This window comes from Cynocephalus volans, chromosome 2, assembly GCF_027409185.1.
Source record: "Cynocephalus volans isolate mCynVol1 chromosome 2, mCynVol1.pri, whole genome shotgun sequence".
NCBI classification, from domain to species: Eukaryota; Metazoa; Chordata; class Mammalia; order Dermoptera; family Cynocephalidae; genus Cynocephalus; species Cynocephalus volans.
The window spans coordinates 210225295-210242440 of record NC_084461.1 but is presented as its reverse complement, the minus strand read 5'-3'; the positions used below and the strand labels follow the sequence as shown (position 1 = coordinate 210242440).

Sequence of the window (17146 nt, the reverse complement as noted above, 5' to 3'; positions counted from 1 at the left end):
TATCAGCACCGTACTCTACCGAGTGAGCCTTGGCCCTATACTGAATCTTTGAATCGCCTCTCTCAAGCCTGAAATTCATTAATTAGGTCTGGCCTGTTATTAACCTTTTATAGAAAGCTGGTGGCTAGTAGAATCTTGGCCAAACGGAAAACTCAGTGTAATGCTTCTTCATATCCCAAACAGGATAAATTAAGTAATTTAACTTTTCAGGCATTGAAGCAAACTTTTTTTTTTTTTTTAAGATGACCAGTAAGGGGATCTTAACCCTTGACTTGGTGTTGTCAGCACCGTGCTCACCCAGTGAGCTAACCGGCCATCCCTATATGGGATCCGAACCCATGGCCTTGGTGTTATCAACACCACTCTCCCAAGTGAGCCATGGGCCGGCCCACATGAGTGTAATTTTTATATTGCAAATTGTTCGATAAACAAATTCTGTGGTGGTTTTCACTTCCATTTTATTTGAGTATAGGCATTTTTAAGATTCTGTTTAAGTTGTAGTTATTAATATTCAGGTAAGTTCCAGTGTTTTTTATTTTATTATTTTATTTATTTTTTTATTTTTTGAAAGATGACTGGTAAGGGTATCTCAACCCTTGGTTGGGTGTTGTGAGCACCACGCTCTCCCAAGTGAGCCAATCAGCCATCCCTATGTAGGATCCAAACCTGTGGCCTTGCTGTTATCAGCACCGCACTCTCCTGAGTGAGCCACGGGCCGGCCGAAGTGTTTTTTATTTAATAAGGGCTATTTTCAATTTAACAACAAAATGTTTCAAAAGATTTCTGGGTGGATTGTTTAGATATGAAGTACATTTTCCCATGGTTTAGAAATTTGAAAGTGTATTTTGTGTAGCTTGCTTGTATTTTTCAGTTCTAGTGTATGTAAATAAATGGAGGCTAGGAAAAAAATCATGAGAAAAAAATTTTCCATTAAAAGCTGACAGAAGTTGATCCTTTGAGAAAATAATGTTTTTTACTCAACAGTGAGGGTCGCATATACCTGGTAATATGGAACCAACATTGAATCAGGCAGTCTGTGTCATGCTTCTGAAATTTTTATTTTATAAGGCCATTTCCATGCATAGTAAAGTAGCTGTGAGAGAACTGAGGAAGGATGCTTAGTCTAACCTAATAGCCCAGAGGAGGACCCTCACACCCGTGAAGCAGAAGCCAAGCAAGGACAGGAGGATACTACAGGAAGCATGGTTGCAGTTCCTCCCAATATCCCGTGTTCTAAATATTTAAGAATTCAAATCTAGACTTTCATAGTTGGGAATAGGGGAGAAGGATTACTAGTAATGTTGATCAGCATGGAATTTGGTACTGTGAATAAACCCCTTTGCATTTCTCCTGATCAGTAGTTTAAGTCATCTGAACTTGATTCAGAACATTGTTGTCATGCCAAGAATGGAAATTTATTCCAGTTGAGAGTTGGGTTCTCATGGCATGTAAAGTAGCTAGCCATTGGATTTGTGACTTTCTCTTGTTTAAGGCTCAAATCCAAAGATTGATTTGTTTTTTTATTTTATTTTGTGTGTCTGTGTTTCCTAATTGTATATTTGACTAAAATAAATGGTTGTCTCATCTGTTCATTAATTTAACAAACTCTTCTCAATATACATTGTAGTTGATTTTCATGACCCTTTACCTGTTCCTCTTCCCCCTCCCTCTCTCCCCTCCCCCCCATCATATCTGTTCACTTGTCTTAAAAAGTTCCAAATCCAAAGATTTTTTTACCTGAGAATTTTCCTTTTGATCTGAATAATTGGACTAGATTATTTCTAAGGGTTCTTAAGGATAAAATATTTTAATTCTTTCTGATAAGTAAAAAGGGACATTGCTTAGAAGTGGCAGTTCATATTATCCTGAGCTAGGTCTGAGCTAAGATGTTAAGTAAGGTGGGACCACCAGGCCTGTGGCAACCTGTCTGGAATGATGGCTAAGAGCATGAGAAGAGCCGTGGAAGAGTGAAATGAAGAGGCAGAGGCACACCAGTGCTCAGAGGTAATTGGAGTACTTGGGCTTTTGTGCTCTCAGAAGCAAAAAAGGATAGAAATATGAATGGGAAATACTTCAATATATTGAGGCCTATTGTATACCAAAGCCCAGTGCTAGACTCAAGGAATATAATGGAAGTAAACCATGTTTTTTGTCTTCGAGAAGCTCTGTCTATTGAAAAAATAGAATGCCGTGGAGCTTAAAATCAAGGGTGATCAACTGCATCTTGGGGGTCAGGGAAGCCTTGAAGGAGGAGGTGCTTTCTCAACTGAATCTTGAAGAGAGGAGGTGGCAGTGACTACTGGAAAGGGCACAGAGTTGTAATTAATGTGAGCGATGGGCAGGAAGCTAGGAAGGAAGGATAAAGCTAACTTATAAAAGGGTCTCTTCTGCTTTGTAAATGAGTTTAACAGTGGGGGCCATCTAAGGTTTTTATTTTTTCATTTTTATTAATTTTTTTTGAGGCTGGCCAGTACAGGGATCCACACAGGGCAGCCTAAGGTTTTTAAAAAGAGAATTGTCATGATTGGTTTTACTTTTTAGAAACTGCTTAAGGGCTGTTACTGGAAAGGGACCATGAGAAACTGAACTAATATCAAATTAGTGGGGAATGTGAAGTGGAGAATGGACAGTCTTTGCTGGGCAATTGCACCTAGAAGGTGAGGGAAGAAGTGTAAACTTCAGAGAAGATTGAGTGGTGCTTTTGAGAGAAGAAAGGATTAGGGTGAGGGGGATGATTGTTTTCAACAGGAAGAATCTTTTTGAGGAGCTGCTGGAAGCCTGGTGCTGTTTAGCAGACTGATTTTGTCTTTTTTTTTTTTTTTAAGGACCGGTAGGGGGATCTTAATCCTTGACTTGGTGTTGTCAGCACCACGCTCTCCCAAGTGAGCCACGGGTTGGCCCACCAATGGTTTTGTTATTGAAAAAAGAGGTGGGGGCTGGACATATAGATTTAGGAGTCTAAGCTTAGATGGAATCACCTGGAAAAAGCAGTCAGAACAACAATGAGCAAGAGAAAGAGGAGCTGTGGGAGGTAGACGCAGCCACAGGCATGGAAGGAGAGCCATTAATGATGGCTTGAATGCCCAGTGACGGAAGGGACCTCAGTATTTAAATGCCACTGAGTGGTAAAGAATGGTTACCTAAAACAGTTTCACTAGAGACATACTTAGCCAATCTTTGTGGAATTGATTCTTCTGCTGGTGTTTATTATTGTTGTTGTTGTTTTTTTATTGTGAAATATTTCATACATACAAAAGAATATATGTGTATATATACATACACGTATGTAACAAAAAAATCTTTATCCATTTACCCCCTTAAGAAAAATAAAATATTACTAGTACCTTTGGAGCTCCCCCTCCCCAGAACTTGATTATATTTGTCCTTTAGCATGAATAAGGAGATTTAATCTTAGAAGGTATTAACACTCAGGTTTAAAGATGTTTTTTATATGGTTTATACATGAAGCTGAGAATGCTTTTAACCAAAAGAGGAAAGAGGTTCATTATCATTAGATAAGAAAAGCCAGTTACCAGTTAGTAATCTAGGGCCTTGCAGCTCAAAATGTGCCGTGGACCATAGGCACAGGAGAGTGAGAAACATGGGTCTAGGGTGTTTGATGGGCTTGGAAAACTCTTTATTTGTAAACATTAAAAGGGAGGTGGGAGTATGTGAGTTATTTTCATTCTTGCTCAAAGAACAAGCTGAAATAATTGAGAAGCAATGAATTTTTCTGATTAATATATTTAATATTTCTTTAGGCAGTGTTGTCTAATAGAAAGGGCAAGACATCTGACCTGCCAACATCATGTATTCATCTCTTCAGAGGAACTAATATGTGCCTTGCAGGGGATTTTGATGAATAAATGAGTGAGAATATGGAGTGGAAGGCTTTGAATTTATGTCAAGGGCTTGGCTGGTGAGACTGATCTGGTGTCAAATTTAGGGATATCTGTGCAAGTACTAAATCAGAAAATGAGCCCCAAGGTCACTATAGCAGTATAATAGTGGAGAAAAACTATAAGCCATATTCCATCTTTATCAGATTTGTACACACACACACACACAAACACCCTCTCACCAGAGAAGCAGAAAAGCACCATCTGCCTCCTTTAACCCAGGGTTCAGCAGATTTTTCAGTAAACGGACAGATAGTATTTTAAGCATTGTGGGCCATATAGTCTCTGACCAACTTAGACAATACATTAATGAATGGACTTGGTGTGTGCTAATAAAACTTTATTTACAAAACCATGCGGTAGGCCATATGGCCCACAAGCCATAGTTTGCAGACCCCTGGGCCAGACTCACAGGAACTTTTTGTATGGTGTAATGGAGCTAAGAATGGTTATTACATCTCTAAAGGGTTGTTTAAAAAAAAGAATATGTGACAAAGACCATATATAGCCAGTAAAACCTAAAATGTGTACCATCTGTCCCTTTACAGAAGGAAAGCCTTGGCCAGCCGAGCTCCTGGTCTCTGCCTGTGGGAACCAGCTATGTGGGCTGCGGGGAGGCTGGTGTATTAGTCCGTTTCTGTTGCTTATAATAAAATACACAGAACTGGGTAATTTATAAGAAAATGAAATTTGTTGCTTACAGTTTCTAAGGCTGGGAATTCCAAAGTCCAGGGAACACATCTGGTGAGAGCCTTGGTGGTGGTGACAGTGATGGCAGAGTATCACACTGTGAAAATGGTGGAGCAGAGAGAGACTAACCTCCTCATTCACTCTCCTTTTAAAGCCCTCATAACCATGCCCCTGACCACCATTTAACCAGCCTCTAAAACATTCCAAACTTTCCCTGGTTTTCTTCTAAACTTTCACCAGCATCTAGGCTTTTCCTAGTCTATTCCTCCAAATTCCTCCAGCCTATCCTCAATACCCATATCCAAAGCTGCTTCCACATTTTCAAGTATTTGTTATAAGCAACACCCCACTTCTCTGGTAACAATCATCTGTATTAGTCCATTTCTGTTGCTTATAACAAAATACCTGGAACTGGGTAACGTATAAGAAAACAAAATTTATTGCTTACAGTTTCTGAGGCTGGGAAGTCCAAAGTCCAGGGAACACATCTGGTGAGGATCTTCTTTGGTGATGGCTTTACAGCAATTCAGGAGGCTCACATGGCAGAAAATGGTGCAGCAGAAAGAGCAAGAGTAACCTCCTCATTCACTCTCCTTTTAAAGCCCTCCAAGCCAGCCCATGACCAACATTTTTAATCCATTCACCATGGATTAAAATCCATTAGGTCCTACAACCTAATCACCTCTTCAAGGCCCCACTTTTCAATTACCTTCATAGGATTTCCCACCCTCTTAACACTCTCACAGTTAGTGTCAAGTTTTGAGGGGAACACTCAATCGAAGGCAGCTGGGGAAGGGAGAATTTGAGGCTCTAGTCTATTTGTAATGCAGAATCAAATATGTAAACATGTCTTCAACAAAATCTTTCAACTTTGAGGGGATCTGGTCTTCAGCAGTTTTTGTGCATCACCTCCTTGCCTTGTTCTCCTGACCCTTAGCGAAACTCCTTCCTTTGAGTGCTCCTTGACCCTATCAACTTCTGTTGTAACACACATTAATTAAACTTTGTGTTCTTGTTTAGTACAGGCTTTATGCCTCTACTAAATTGTCAGTCTTTTAAGAGCAGGAACTTGGTTTTATTCCTTTTTTTTGTCCCCTAAGTACTTAGTACACAGTTGGGCTGGTGGATACCTGAGTGAATGGATTTCATTAATGTTACTCCCCACTGTAACTGTACTAGTAGTGTCCTCATGATCTGTGTTGTAGAACTAACTGCTTTTACCTTTTAACTATACAAATCATAAAATACCCTGGTAAGGAACTGTGGAACTGATTGTGCTCTTAGTAAAGTGTCTGAAATTTATATGGTAGTCACCAAACTTTTCACAGGAAAGGGGGGGGATGTATGTGTGTGTGTACACCTGCTAATTGGATGCTCGGTGCAAGTTAGGAATTGTGAATGTTTCACACGCATTATGACATTAATTCTCATATACCTGAAAGGAGCAGGGTTTATCCCTGAGGCTGATTAGCTTAGAGGTTGTGAGTGAGAACTCCTCTAGAACCAGATTGCCTGAGTGCAAATGTGACCCCTGCTTTGGCTTACTCATCTATAAAATAGGGATAATAACAACACCTATCTCACAGGATTGCTGTAAGGATTAAATAATTTAATGTCTTCAAAGAGTGCAGACAGTGTCTGGCATAGATAAGTATTAACTCTATTACTATCACTGCTGCTCTTACTCCTGCTATCTGTTTTTTAGGTGTACTGATAACAAACAATTTGCTCTTGGTTATAAAGTTGTTGATAAGTAACAAGTCCTTTGAGGTTTTAAATCAAGTGCATCCTAATCACCATGGTACTCTGACTACAATGAAGGCTCCCTTTTGGAAAGCAGTATGGCAATATGTTCCAAGGGCCATAAAAAATGTTCATGTTCTTCTCTGGTAATTCCAGTTCTGGAGTCTAGGCTTTATAAAAAGTCTGATATAGGGAAAATAATGCTCAAAAGGGTTTGCAAAATTTATGGTTAAATAGGGAGAAATAGAAAAACTAAATATTCAGGGAATGCTTCATTGAAGCAGGCTCACAGAATGAAATGTCACTCTGCCATGAAAGTGATCATTAAGACGTAGGAATGTGGGAAAACACCTGTGCTGCGATTTTAGGCAGAAAAAACTCCCCAGGTATATATAGGACTCTCTTAAGAAAGCCGTAAACGGGGCCAGTGGGAGAAGAGAAGGGAGGGTTAATTGTAGTTTCCTTAGGGCAGGGACTATGGGATTTCTCTCTTTCTCTCTCTCTCTCTTTTTTTAAAAACTGAATGTTTTAATATGGTGACACTTTTTATAAAGGAAACTTTTTTTTTTTTTTAAGATGACCGGTAAGGGGATCTTAACCCTTGACTTTGTGTTGTCAGCACCACGCTCTCCCAACTGAGCTAACCAGTCATCCCTATATAGGGATCCGAACCCATGGCCCTGGTGTTATCAGCACCACACTCTCCCGAGTGAGCCACGGGCCTACCTGAAACTTTTTTTTTACTTATAATGCTTCAACATAGAAGATTACCCTGATATATGAAATACTTTTTGTATCATTAATTGAGGGAAAGAAAGAAAAAGGAAGAAGGAAAATGACCATGAGCTAATTGAAGAGAAAACAAATTGGAACTATATGTCATTGACTAAACAGGCATATCCCGTACTAACATACTTCCTCAGAGCTGTTCTAGAACCAGGCTCCAGTGATGGTGTTGCAGGTGAAGCCATCTCCTAAAGAGTTGCAGACTCTAGTTGAAGCCCAGGATTGGTTAATCTAGAGTAGACTCAGTGCTTCAGAAAAGTTAAGGGGAGAAAAAGTTTTTCCAAAACTTGGTGTATTTGTTACTTTTCAGAACATTTTTTAGGTGAAGAGAGATTTCTGTACTTCTTTTGCAGATGGGATATTGCTGGAGAGCAGGGACTGTGCTTTTGTAGCTGACTTTGGGAGTGCATTCTACTAGGCACTCAGCAAATACACATTGAATCTGTGAGTACAGCAAAGGTTGTGGTGGTGCCTGTGGACTGATGCTTAGATGAAAGCTCTTGCCTGTGAGTTTTGCACTGAAAACTTCACAGGTGTTCATTTTGATGGTCAGATGGTAATACCTGTATGAGATGAAATGTGAGGTTTATTTTTTTATTTTGGCAAGCATATAAGTCCTTTTCTGGTTTTATATTTTGAGGGACCAGAGACCTTTGTCATCATCTCTCTGTGTGCCCAGGGAAGTGTGCAGGATGCGAGCCATAGATTAGGACTGGGAGGAAGAGCGTGTGATGGTTGTAACAGGGTCCAAAGGAAGGCAGCTACTGAACTTAACTCAAAATCTAAATAATAAATTCAAAACAGATAGTCTGTGTGTGTAAACAAAAGAAGTGTGTGTGTGTGTGTGTGTGTGTTTGTGTGTTTGTACTTGACATGTAATTTGAAAAGGCATACTCAGAATATTCACTTTTGTTATGGTACAAACTACAGAAAGTACAACATGACACAACATTTTTAACTACCGAGAATATAGAGAGGGAAATAATTCATTATAGTGGAGAGTAGTTTTTTAAGAAGTTTGACAGATACTGGAATAGAGTAAGATTTTTCTCTTAGAGTAATTTTTTTTTCTCTCTTGAGGTATCCAAACCCACCAATGGGATCTGTCTCAGCACCTAACCTGCCCACAGCAGAAGAAAATCTGGAATATGTACGGACTCTCTATGATTTTCCTGGGAATGATGCTGAAGACTTGCCCTTTAAAAAGGGTGAGATCCTGGTGATAATAGAGAAGCCTGAAGAACAGTGGTGGAGTGCCCGGAACAAGGATGGCCGTGTTGGGATGATTCCTGTCCCTTATGTTGAAAAGCTTGTGAGATCCTCACCACATGGAAAGCATGGAAATAGGAATTCCAACAGTTATGGGATCCCTGAACCTGCTCATGCATATGCTCAACCTCAGACCACAACTCCTCTACCTGCAGTTTCCAGTACTCCTGGGGCAGCGATCAATCCTTTGCCATCTACACAGAATGGACCTGTCTTTGCAAAAGCAATCCAGAAAAGAGTGCCCTGTGCTTATGACAAGACTGCCTTGGCATTAGAGGTAAAATGCATTAAGATTGGCTTTTTGGGTTCTTTGACATTTGGTTTTCATTTTTAGTTTTGATTTAGTTTCTGTAAAGTAATGGCTGCTCATTTATGGTTATCTTCATGGGAACTAGAGAACTGGGTGATTTGGGAAGGTGCACTGTTAGTATTTCACATGATTCTTTTGTCCTTTCCTATTCCTTGTTTCTCCCAAATTCTTATCCTGCCTGTTCTTTTTTTGCTCCCAAAGCCTCACAGATGTTGTTTTCACAGTAGCTGGTTTACTTTCCAGTAAGGAAAGATGATTGTTAAGGAAGACCCATGACCTAGAGGGTTAATCAGCATACAAACACAGCCACTTGTACAATTCTATATTTCTAACATTGTGACAGTTGAGAAATTTGAATAAATGTCATAGGATTTTTCTTCAACTAGGCAGAGGAATTACCTTAAAATATATCAGCCCTTGCTTGTTATAGATTTTGTAAATTACAATAGCATGAAATAGAACTTGAATATTTTAAATCGCCAAGTAATTTTTTTCTAACTAAACATTAACTGCCTTTAAAAAAATCTTAGTTGATAGAGCATGGTGCTAATAACACCAAAGTCCAAGGTTCGATCCCTGTACTGGCCAGCCATGCCCTGCCCCGTGCCCCTCCCCTCCCTCCAAAAAACTTGCAGAAGTTGGCATGTTACTGTGATTTGCTGAATTTATTTAGTTAGTTAGGGACAGCTGGCTGGTATGGGGATCTAAACCATTGACCCTGGTGTTAAAAAACTGCACTCTAACCAACTGAGCTAACCAGCCAGGCTCTCTTCCATTTATTTTTAACCTGGGGGAGATCACCTCCGAGCTTTTCTGCCCTTACCTGTAAAATGCAGATCGCTTTATTACACTATCCTCAGTAAGCTGTTGTGAAGTCATATAAAATGATGCTTGTAAAAGTGCTTCATAAACCACAGACTACTATAAAGTATCATTATAATATGGTTACAGTTGAATATCTCCCTTAGTATTATCAAACTGCGTGTATATTATAGAAACAGATTAAGTTAGTGATTGTTCTCTGTGTATTCACCCCAATGTCAAAATAGGGGAGAGTTGAAAGATGGCCCAGGTGCATCACAGAAGGATGAAGGAATGGAGTCTGGTGCTTCAAAAGAAGCAAAGCAAAGCTTAACCCCCCCAAATAGCCTGCCCACACATAAAAATAGCTATAATTTTTTTAATGTACATTTTTCCATTTGCTGTCCTCAATTTTCTTTGGACCAGGAGTAATAGCTGAGTGAACTATACCTGAAGGTTTCATTCAGAGTCTGTGATTACATCCCTCTCTCATGTTAACTATAAAGAAAGAGTGAGCACCTGAAGCTTATGGCAGGGACCAGAGACTGGGGAGGACCTGAGTGCTTTTATACTTCCCAGCAGAAGAACAGGACAGAAAGCAGAGGAAGCTGCCTCCACAAATAAGAGTCCTGGCTGAGCAGACCTTTCAGCCTTCTCACCTCAGCCCCACATAAACCTGCCCCTGCACAAATACACACCCGTGACCTGGTCCACACCTCAGCACCTTGGAATAACATGGGATGCTATAGGCTCTTAATACCCTCCATTTTGCACCATGGTTTCAGCCTTTTGAAGCATTTTCACATCTGTCATCTCAGCATAGGGGTAGGGAGCTTGGTTTCAGAGAGTAGGTGTGACTCTTGTATGTTAGGCAGCTGGTTATTGGCACACCAGGGTAAGGACCTTGGAGGTGAGGTTTACAGTCAATTTCAGGCACCTGCCTATTGACCTCTGGCTCTAAAATGTGCATTTTGAGACCCATATCTGGTGTGTGTGTGTGTGTGTGTGTGTGTGTGTGTGTGTGTGTGTGTGTGTGTGTGTGTGTGTGTGTGTGTGTGTGTGTGTGTGCGCGTGCGTGTGTGTGTGTGCACGTGTGTGTGTGTGCGTGCCTTTAGAGTGTGCACAAGGGGGTTGAAGCAAGAACACCAGGTATTGTAGAGGATACAAATTAGATCTTGGTGAGTGGGTAGATAGGTGGGTAACCGAGACAGTCCAGGAGTAGGAAGAAAAGTCTGGCTAATGATGTACATTTTAAGATAACCCACATACTTGGCTATTACACATCTCTCCTAAAATCTTAGACCCCAAAGACAGAGAAGTCTCTACATCTAAGCCTCCTCTTGATGCTGAGTCATTTAAGCTTCATCAGAGTTTGGTGCTTCACTGAGATAGTGTAAATGGGACCTGAGAAATATACCTTTGCCAAATTCCAGTTAATGATATTTCTTTCTGTATATTTAAATGAGATCTTTGGTTGTAGCATAAGTAAATGTTTCTGTGATTATGTTATCTTCTTTTTTTTTTTTGTCGTTTTTTTTTTTTTTTTTTTTTTTTTTTTTTTTGTGACCGGCACTCAGCCAGTGAGTGCACTGGTCAGTCCTATATAGGATCCGAACCCGCAGCGGGAGCGTCGCCGCGCTGCCAGCGCAGCACTCTACCAAGTGCACCACGGGGGGCTCGGCCCGATTATGTTATCTTCTAAAACCATTAGGATAGTGATACCGGGCCGACCCGTGGCTCACTCGGGAGAGTGCGGTGCTGATAACACCAAGGCCCCGGGTTCGGATCCCAAAAAAAAAAGGATAGTGATACCTGTCTGATCTTGTTAAAAACAACTCTTTTGGGATTGTTGCAATTAGGTTACCAGGAAAACTATTAAAATTAAAATGAGACAAGTAGGACAAAATGTGCCAGTAATTGAAGCTTTGTTATTCCCCTTGATGGTATCACAGAGAATGATGATGGCTTAGGTGAACTTTATTCTTTGAATTATTTCACAAGTTTTTTCCATAAAACTTGATTTTCTAAAGAATATTCCTGCAAGTAAAGAGATATTTTAGGGCTGGCCGGTTAGCTCAATTTGGTTAGAGCGTGGTACTGATAACACCAAGGTCAAGGGTTTGGATCTGCACACTGGCCAGCCACAAAAAAAGGAGAGATTTTAAAACCAGTCTGTGTTTAGCAGTTTTTCTCTCTTGCTCATGTAATTTCAAGAAGTGTGTTGCTGGGAATTGATTTGAAAGGGAACACTTGGTACCTGTGTAAGGTGAATCGAGGTGTCCCTGCTCCTTGAAAACAGCACAGCTCTCTGGTGTACTTGGTGTAGTGAGGCTGTGCGGGCTCCTAGGAAGCAGGTCACACACTACAAGAATGTTCTCAGGTTGATGGAGGCAATGTAGTCCTTTCTAAAAGAAGATCATTAACCAGAAGAGAATGTTTGGAGCAAGGGTGTTGTTATTAAATACCTGTAGTGAAAGTTGCATCCTCTGACACATACGGAAGTGAGATGGTAAGGGAAATATCACAGACCTGCATTTAAGTCCTGGCTTTTAAATACCTGTAGTGAAAGTTGCATCCTCTGACACATACGGAAGTGAGATGGTAAGGGAAATATCACAGACCTGCATTTAAGTCCTGGCTTTTACTAGTGTGATTTTGGGCAAGTTACTTACGGTCTCTGAGCCTAACCTAAAAGACAGCATTTCTCTAAGAGTTTGTTCATTAATTATCCATTCATGCGGCCAACCTATGGGGTGTCTTGTAGGGTCCTGCCACCAAGGAGCTTACCATCCAGTGAAAGAATAGAGATAGAAACCAGCAGTGTGAGTAGGAAGGAGAGTGGAGATGAGAGTGTGAGTGGGTATTGGTATAAAAAGGCTTCCTGGAGGAGATGACCCTTGACGGGACTTTGAAGGGTGAATAGCAGCTAGCTGGGTAAAGAAGGGGAAGACATTCCTGGCAAACAGAAGAGCTTAGAGGAATGAAACTAACATTACTGAGTAGCTGCAAGTAGGTAGGTGAGCACACTGGGCACACTGGGCAATGGGCAGAAGTAGCAAAAGAAAGCAGGGGAAATGGACTATTGCCGTATCACAGAAGGACTAAGCAGAGGAGATGAACAATTTTCTTGCATTGCCTTCATTTGAGGTATGAGGCAGTTTCTCACAACTGTTGGAAGTTCTGAAGTTTGCAGGAAATTTACCTTTTTATTTATTGATTTTTAAATTTAGAACAAATGCTTGATTTCCCTATAATATCATTCTTACTCACTTGTGTTCAGTATACCTTCCTGACTAAAAAAGGTGAGAAATTTCCTAGTATCTTTAGAATTTGTATTAGTCCATTTCTGTGGCTTATAACAAAATACCTGGAACTGGGTACTTTGTAAGAAAAGGAAATTTGTTGCTTACAGTTTCAGAGACTGGGAAATCCAAAGTCCAGGGAACACATCTGGTGAGGGTCTTCTTTGGTGGTGGCTTTACAGCAGTGCAGGGTGTCACAGCGAGAATGGCAGAGGGGAGAGAGAGACAAAGATTCTCACATGCTCTCCTTTTAAAGCCCTCTGAACCATGCCCCTGACCACCATTATTAATCCATTCACTATGGCATGGTCCTACGATCTAATCATCTCTTCAGGGCCCCACCTTTAGATTACTGTAATAGGATTTCCCACCATCTTAACACTGTCACAGTGGGGACCAAGCCTCCAACACATTAAACTTTTGGGGGAACACAATTCAGTCCATAATAGAATTGTACTTAATTCTGGGTACACATACCCAGGAGTATTTGCTTTATGAAAATTTTTAGCCAAGTATCTCATAGAGCCTCAGTCTCACATTCGCCTATGGTACGGATTAAGAAAATAGTTGGTAGCCTGTTGTACATTTAAGAATCAACTTTTGTAAAAAGGAAAAAAAAAAAAAGAAAAGAAAAGAAAACAGTTGGTGACCTGAGCTGAGGGCCTGTGGGAATCAAAGTCAGCAGAACAGATTCTGTGGAAGAAGAAGAATAATTTCTCAGTCTGCAAGTGAGACTTAAAGTAATTGGAATTTAAGGGATGTAATTGATATAAACCAAGGAGAAAGACAAGTTGTAGTGATACCTTAGGTCATTTAGTCTAACCAACCTCCTAGTGCTTTTAACCTTCTACAGTTTCTAAATCAATTGGCCCTCCAGTCTCTATGTGGATACCTCCCAAAATATTTACTTCTTCAGCAGAGGTTTATTGAGTGATTGTTATGTGGCAGGCTAGGAACTTAGAATACCATAGTGAACAAAACAAAGATTTCGATCCTTGTGGAATTTCTGGAAAATACATTCTCATGAAGCCTTCATTCCGTATCGTGTGGCTCCGGTAGTTAACAAGCTCTCTGCAAGGGAAAAACAAACCACTACCAGTCCCATTCCAGTGTTTGCCTTAGCCCAGTGTTTGGACTTAGTGTGTGGCTCTACAGTTGTCTCTCTTGAGGTTTTTTGTTTGGGGTGGTTTGTTGTTGTTGTTTCGTACCATCTTTATACTTCTCTGAATCATTTTAAATCCTGTTTATGCCATCTAGCATATTGATTACCCTCCTCAGTTTCATGTTAACTTGTAGGTTTCATAAAAACACTATCTAGATCTTTGTACAAAAGTCCTCCTGTGCAGCCTCTCCTGATCTATGTCTCATACCTATAAAAAGACTGAGATTCATTTGGTGTTACTTGTTCTTGGTGAGCCCATACTTCTTTTAGACATTCCACTTCTCTTTCTAAATCCACACAAACCATCTGTTTGCTAATCACGTCCAGAATTTTGTCCATTTTTATGTCACGCTCATCGGTTTACATTTTATAGAATTTGCCATCTTTCCTGTTTTGATGAAAACCGAGAGACTTGACCCTGCTAGTATCCTACAATGTAATTTCTTTATGGCAGGAGACCAGTCTTGGACTCTTACTCCTGCTTGCCAGTGTGTTTGATGAACACTTACAGATCTGTCCTTATCAGCATAAGAACATCCTTTCATCTTTGGTCCATGTTCTTTTATGATGTGCAGCATTCTTTCTGAGCTCACCAGTGTCCTCAGGATACTTGCTCTTCACTCCCATTAGGGTCATATGTGATTGTGTTGTTGGAATTTCTTCTTGAATTATTTTTGCCCCAGTTTGAAACCCATAGTCATTGGATTACATCTGGTATCTGAATCTTTTGAATTGGCCTTCCCAAGGCCCATGACAAAACTTCTTTTACTGACTGGTTTGGAATTCTCAGATTTCTACTTCACCAATCAGTTTGCCTTCATTGATCAGAATTAAATTCACATTAGCAGTTTCTTCATTGCTTCTTGTACTTACTGAGATGAAGTAGTCTGCAAAACAAATTTAGGTTTCAGTAGTACTGGTTGTATTTTTTGATCTCTCAGGGATCATCATGAGTTTCTCTAGCTGGGTGACCTGTAGTTTGTTTGTTTGTTTATTAATTAATTAATTAGTTAATTAATTAAAAAAAGATGACCGGTGAGTGTATCTTAACCCTTGACTTGGTGTTGTCAGCACTACGCTCTCCCAAGTGAGCTAACCAGCCATCCAATATAGGGATCCGAACCTGTGGCCTTGGTGTTCTCAGCACCACACTCTCCCAAGTGAGCCACGGGCCGGCCCTGTGACCTGTAGTTATACCGCCAGTGACAGTGGGTCTGTACATGTTTGTCATGAAGCATCAACTCAGCTCTGGCAGTCCATACAAGGTTATAGCCTCCTGATGTTATGGAGCTGCTCTCGCTCACCTTCAGTCACATTCCAGCAGTGCAAAGCCTTCTTACTAAGGCTTGTCAGCAGTGCTCATGAGCTAGCATTCACCATCTTAAGTAAGAACCTCAGGTGTGTTTTACCCATTCTGTGGTGGTGTGTGGATGTACAGGGCCCAAGCAATTATTTTCACCCCCATCCTGGGGCCTTTCTTCAGGACTGACCAGACTCCTCCATCCTTCTGTCTTTTATGTTGTGTCATTTGTCCCTCACAGCATCTAGTTTTAGGAATTTTATTTACTCTATTTCTTCAGTACCAAAAGGGCTTGCTTCCTTGATCACAATATCATGTCAAAAGTAGAAATCTTGGGCCGACCGCGTGGCGCACGTGGGAGAGTGCAGCGCTGGGAGCGCAGTGGCGTTCCCGCTGCGCAGGTTCAGATCCTACATAGGGATGGCCAGCGCGCTCAGCGGTGCGGGCAACACCAAGCCAAGGGTTGCGATCCCCTTACCGGTCACAAAAAGGCCAAAAAAAAAAAGTAGAAATCTTTAGGAAGTCCTTTAGAATTTTAGAAGGCTCTTGTATTTTTAATAATATTTTTTTCTTTCTAACGTATTATATTCTCCCTGGGTTGTGAATCAGTGAAACATATTCTTAAAAGTTTTTTGTTCCTCTTAATGTGCAAATTGGGTGAGAATACCATGAAATTGTGGCCCTAATGTGGTTCAGGCAAGGTCTGTTCCAACCTGGTAGTTTTCTATATGTGGTAGTAGCTGTTGAGTAAGAAGAATCATCAGCTAGTGACTTCACAGAGAGAGTAGTTTATTCTCATGCCTCCTCTATGGGGCAGGTAGCACCAGCCCCATTTTATGCACTTAGAACTGAGGTTTGTGTAATTTGTTGACAGTCTTACAGGTGGTATGTGGCAGAGTTAGGACCCCATCACATTTTTATTTATTTATTTATTTATTTATTTGTGACTGGGAAGGGGATTGTAACCCTTGACTTGGTGTCGCCCGCACCGCGCTCAGCCAGTGAGCGCACCGGCCATCCCTGTATAAGATCCAAACCCACGGCAGGAGCGTCGCTGCGCTCCCAGCACCGCACTCTCCCAAGTGAGCACGGGGTCGGCCCTCCCATCACATTTTTTTAAAGCAGTTTTGTTTAGATAGAATACAATTCATTGGCCTTTGGCATATCATATAATTTGTTGGGTGGGTGTGTGTGGGTGTGTGTGTGTGTGTGTGTGTGTGTGTGTGTGTGTGTGTGTGTGTGTGTGTGTGTGTGTGTGTGTGTGTGTGTGTGTGTGTGTGTGTGTGTGTGTGTGTGTGTATAAAAACATATATATATAACAGAATTTGCCATTTTAGCCTTTTTTTTTTTTTTTTTTTGGCAGCTGGCCATTGTGGGGATCTGAACATTTTTTTTTTCAATTAGGGAAATGGCATTTACATTTTAGCCTTTTGGTGGCTTGCCAGTATGGGGATCTAAAACCATGACTTTAGTGTTATAAGGCTGCACTCTAACCAACTGAACTAACTGGCCAGCCTACATTTTAACCATTTTTAAGTACACAATTCAGCAGCATCAATTACACTCACAATGTCTTGCAGCCAGCACCACCGTCTATTTCCATTACCCCAAACAGAAATTCTAACCATTAAGCAATAGCTCCCCTCTCCTGAGCCCCTGATAACCTCTAACCTACCTCTGTGTCTATGAATTTGCCTATTGTAGGTAACTCATGTAAGTACATTCATACAATACCTGTCCTTTGGGTCTGAATTATTTCACTTTGCACAAGTTTTCAAGGTTCATCCATGTTTTTCTAAGTATCAGAACTTCATACTTTTAGGGCTGAATAATATTCCATTGTATGTACATACCACATTTTGTTTATCCATTTATCTGTTGACG

The 17146-nt window shown here is 40.7% G+C and overlaps 1 protein-coding gene across 1 annotated transcript in view; it reads left to right on the top strand.

The window, feature by feature from the left end:
- The window catches only part of CRKL (CRK like proto-oncogene, adaptor protein), a 30935-nt gene that overhangs the window by 3343 nt on the left and 10446 nt on the right, over positions 1–17146 (top strand). Inside the window, exon 2 of the mRNA XM_063086779.1 lies at positions 8199–8664. Within this exon, the coding sequence (XP_062942849.1) occupies positions 8199–8664 (466 nt within the window). The remainder of the gene's footprint in view (positions 1–8198; positions 8665–17146) is intronic.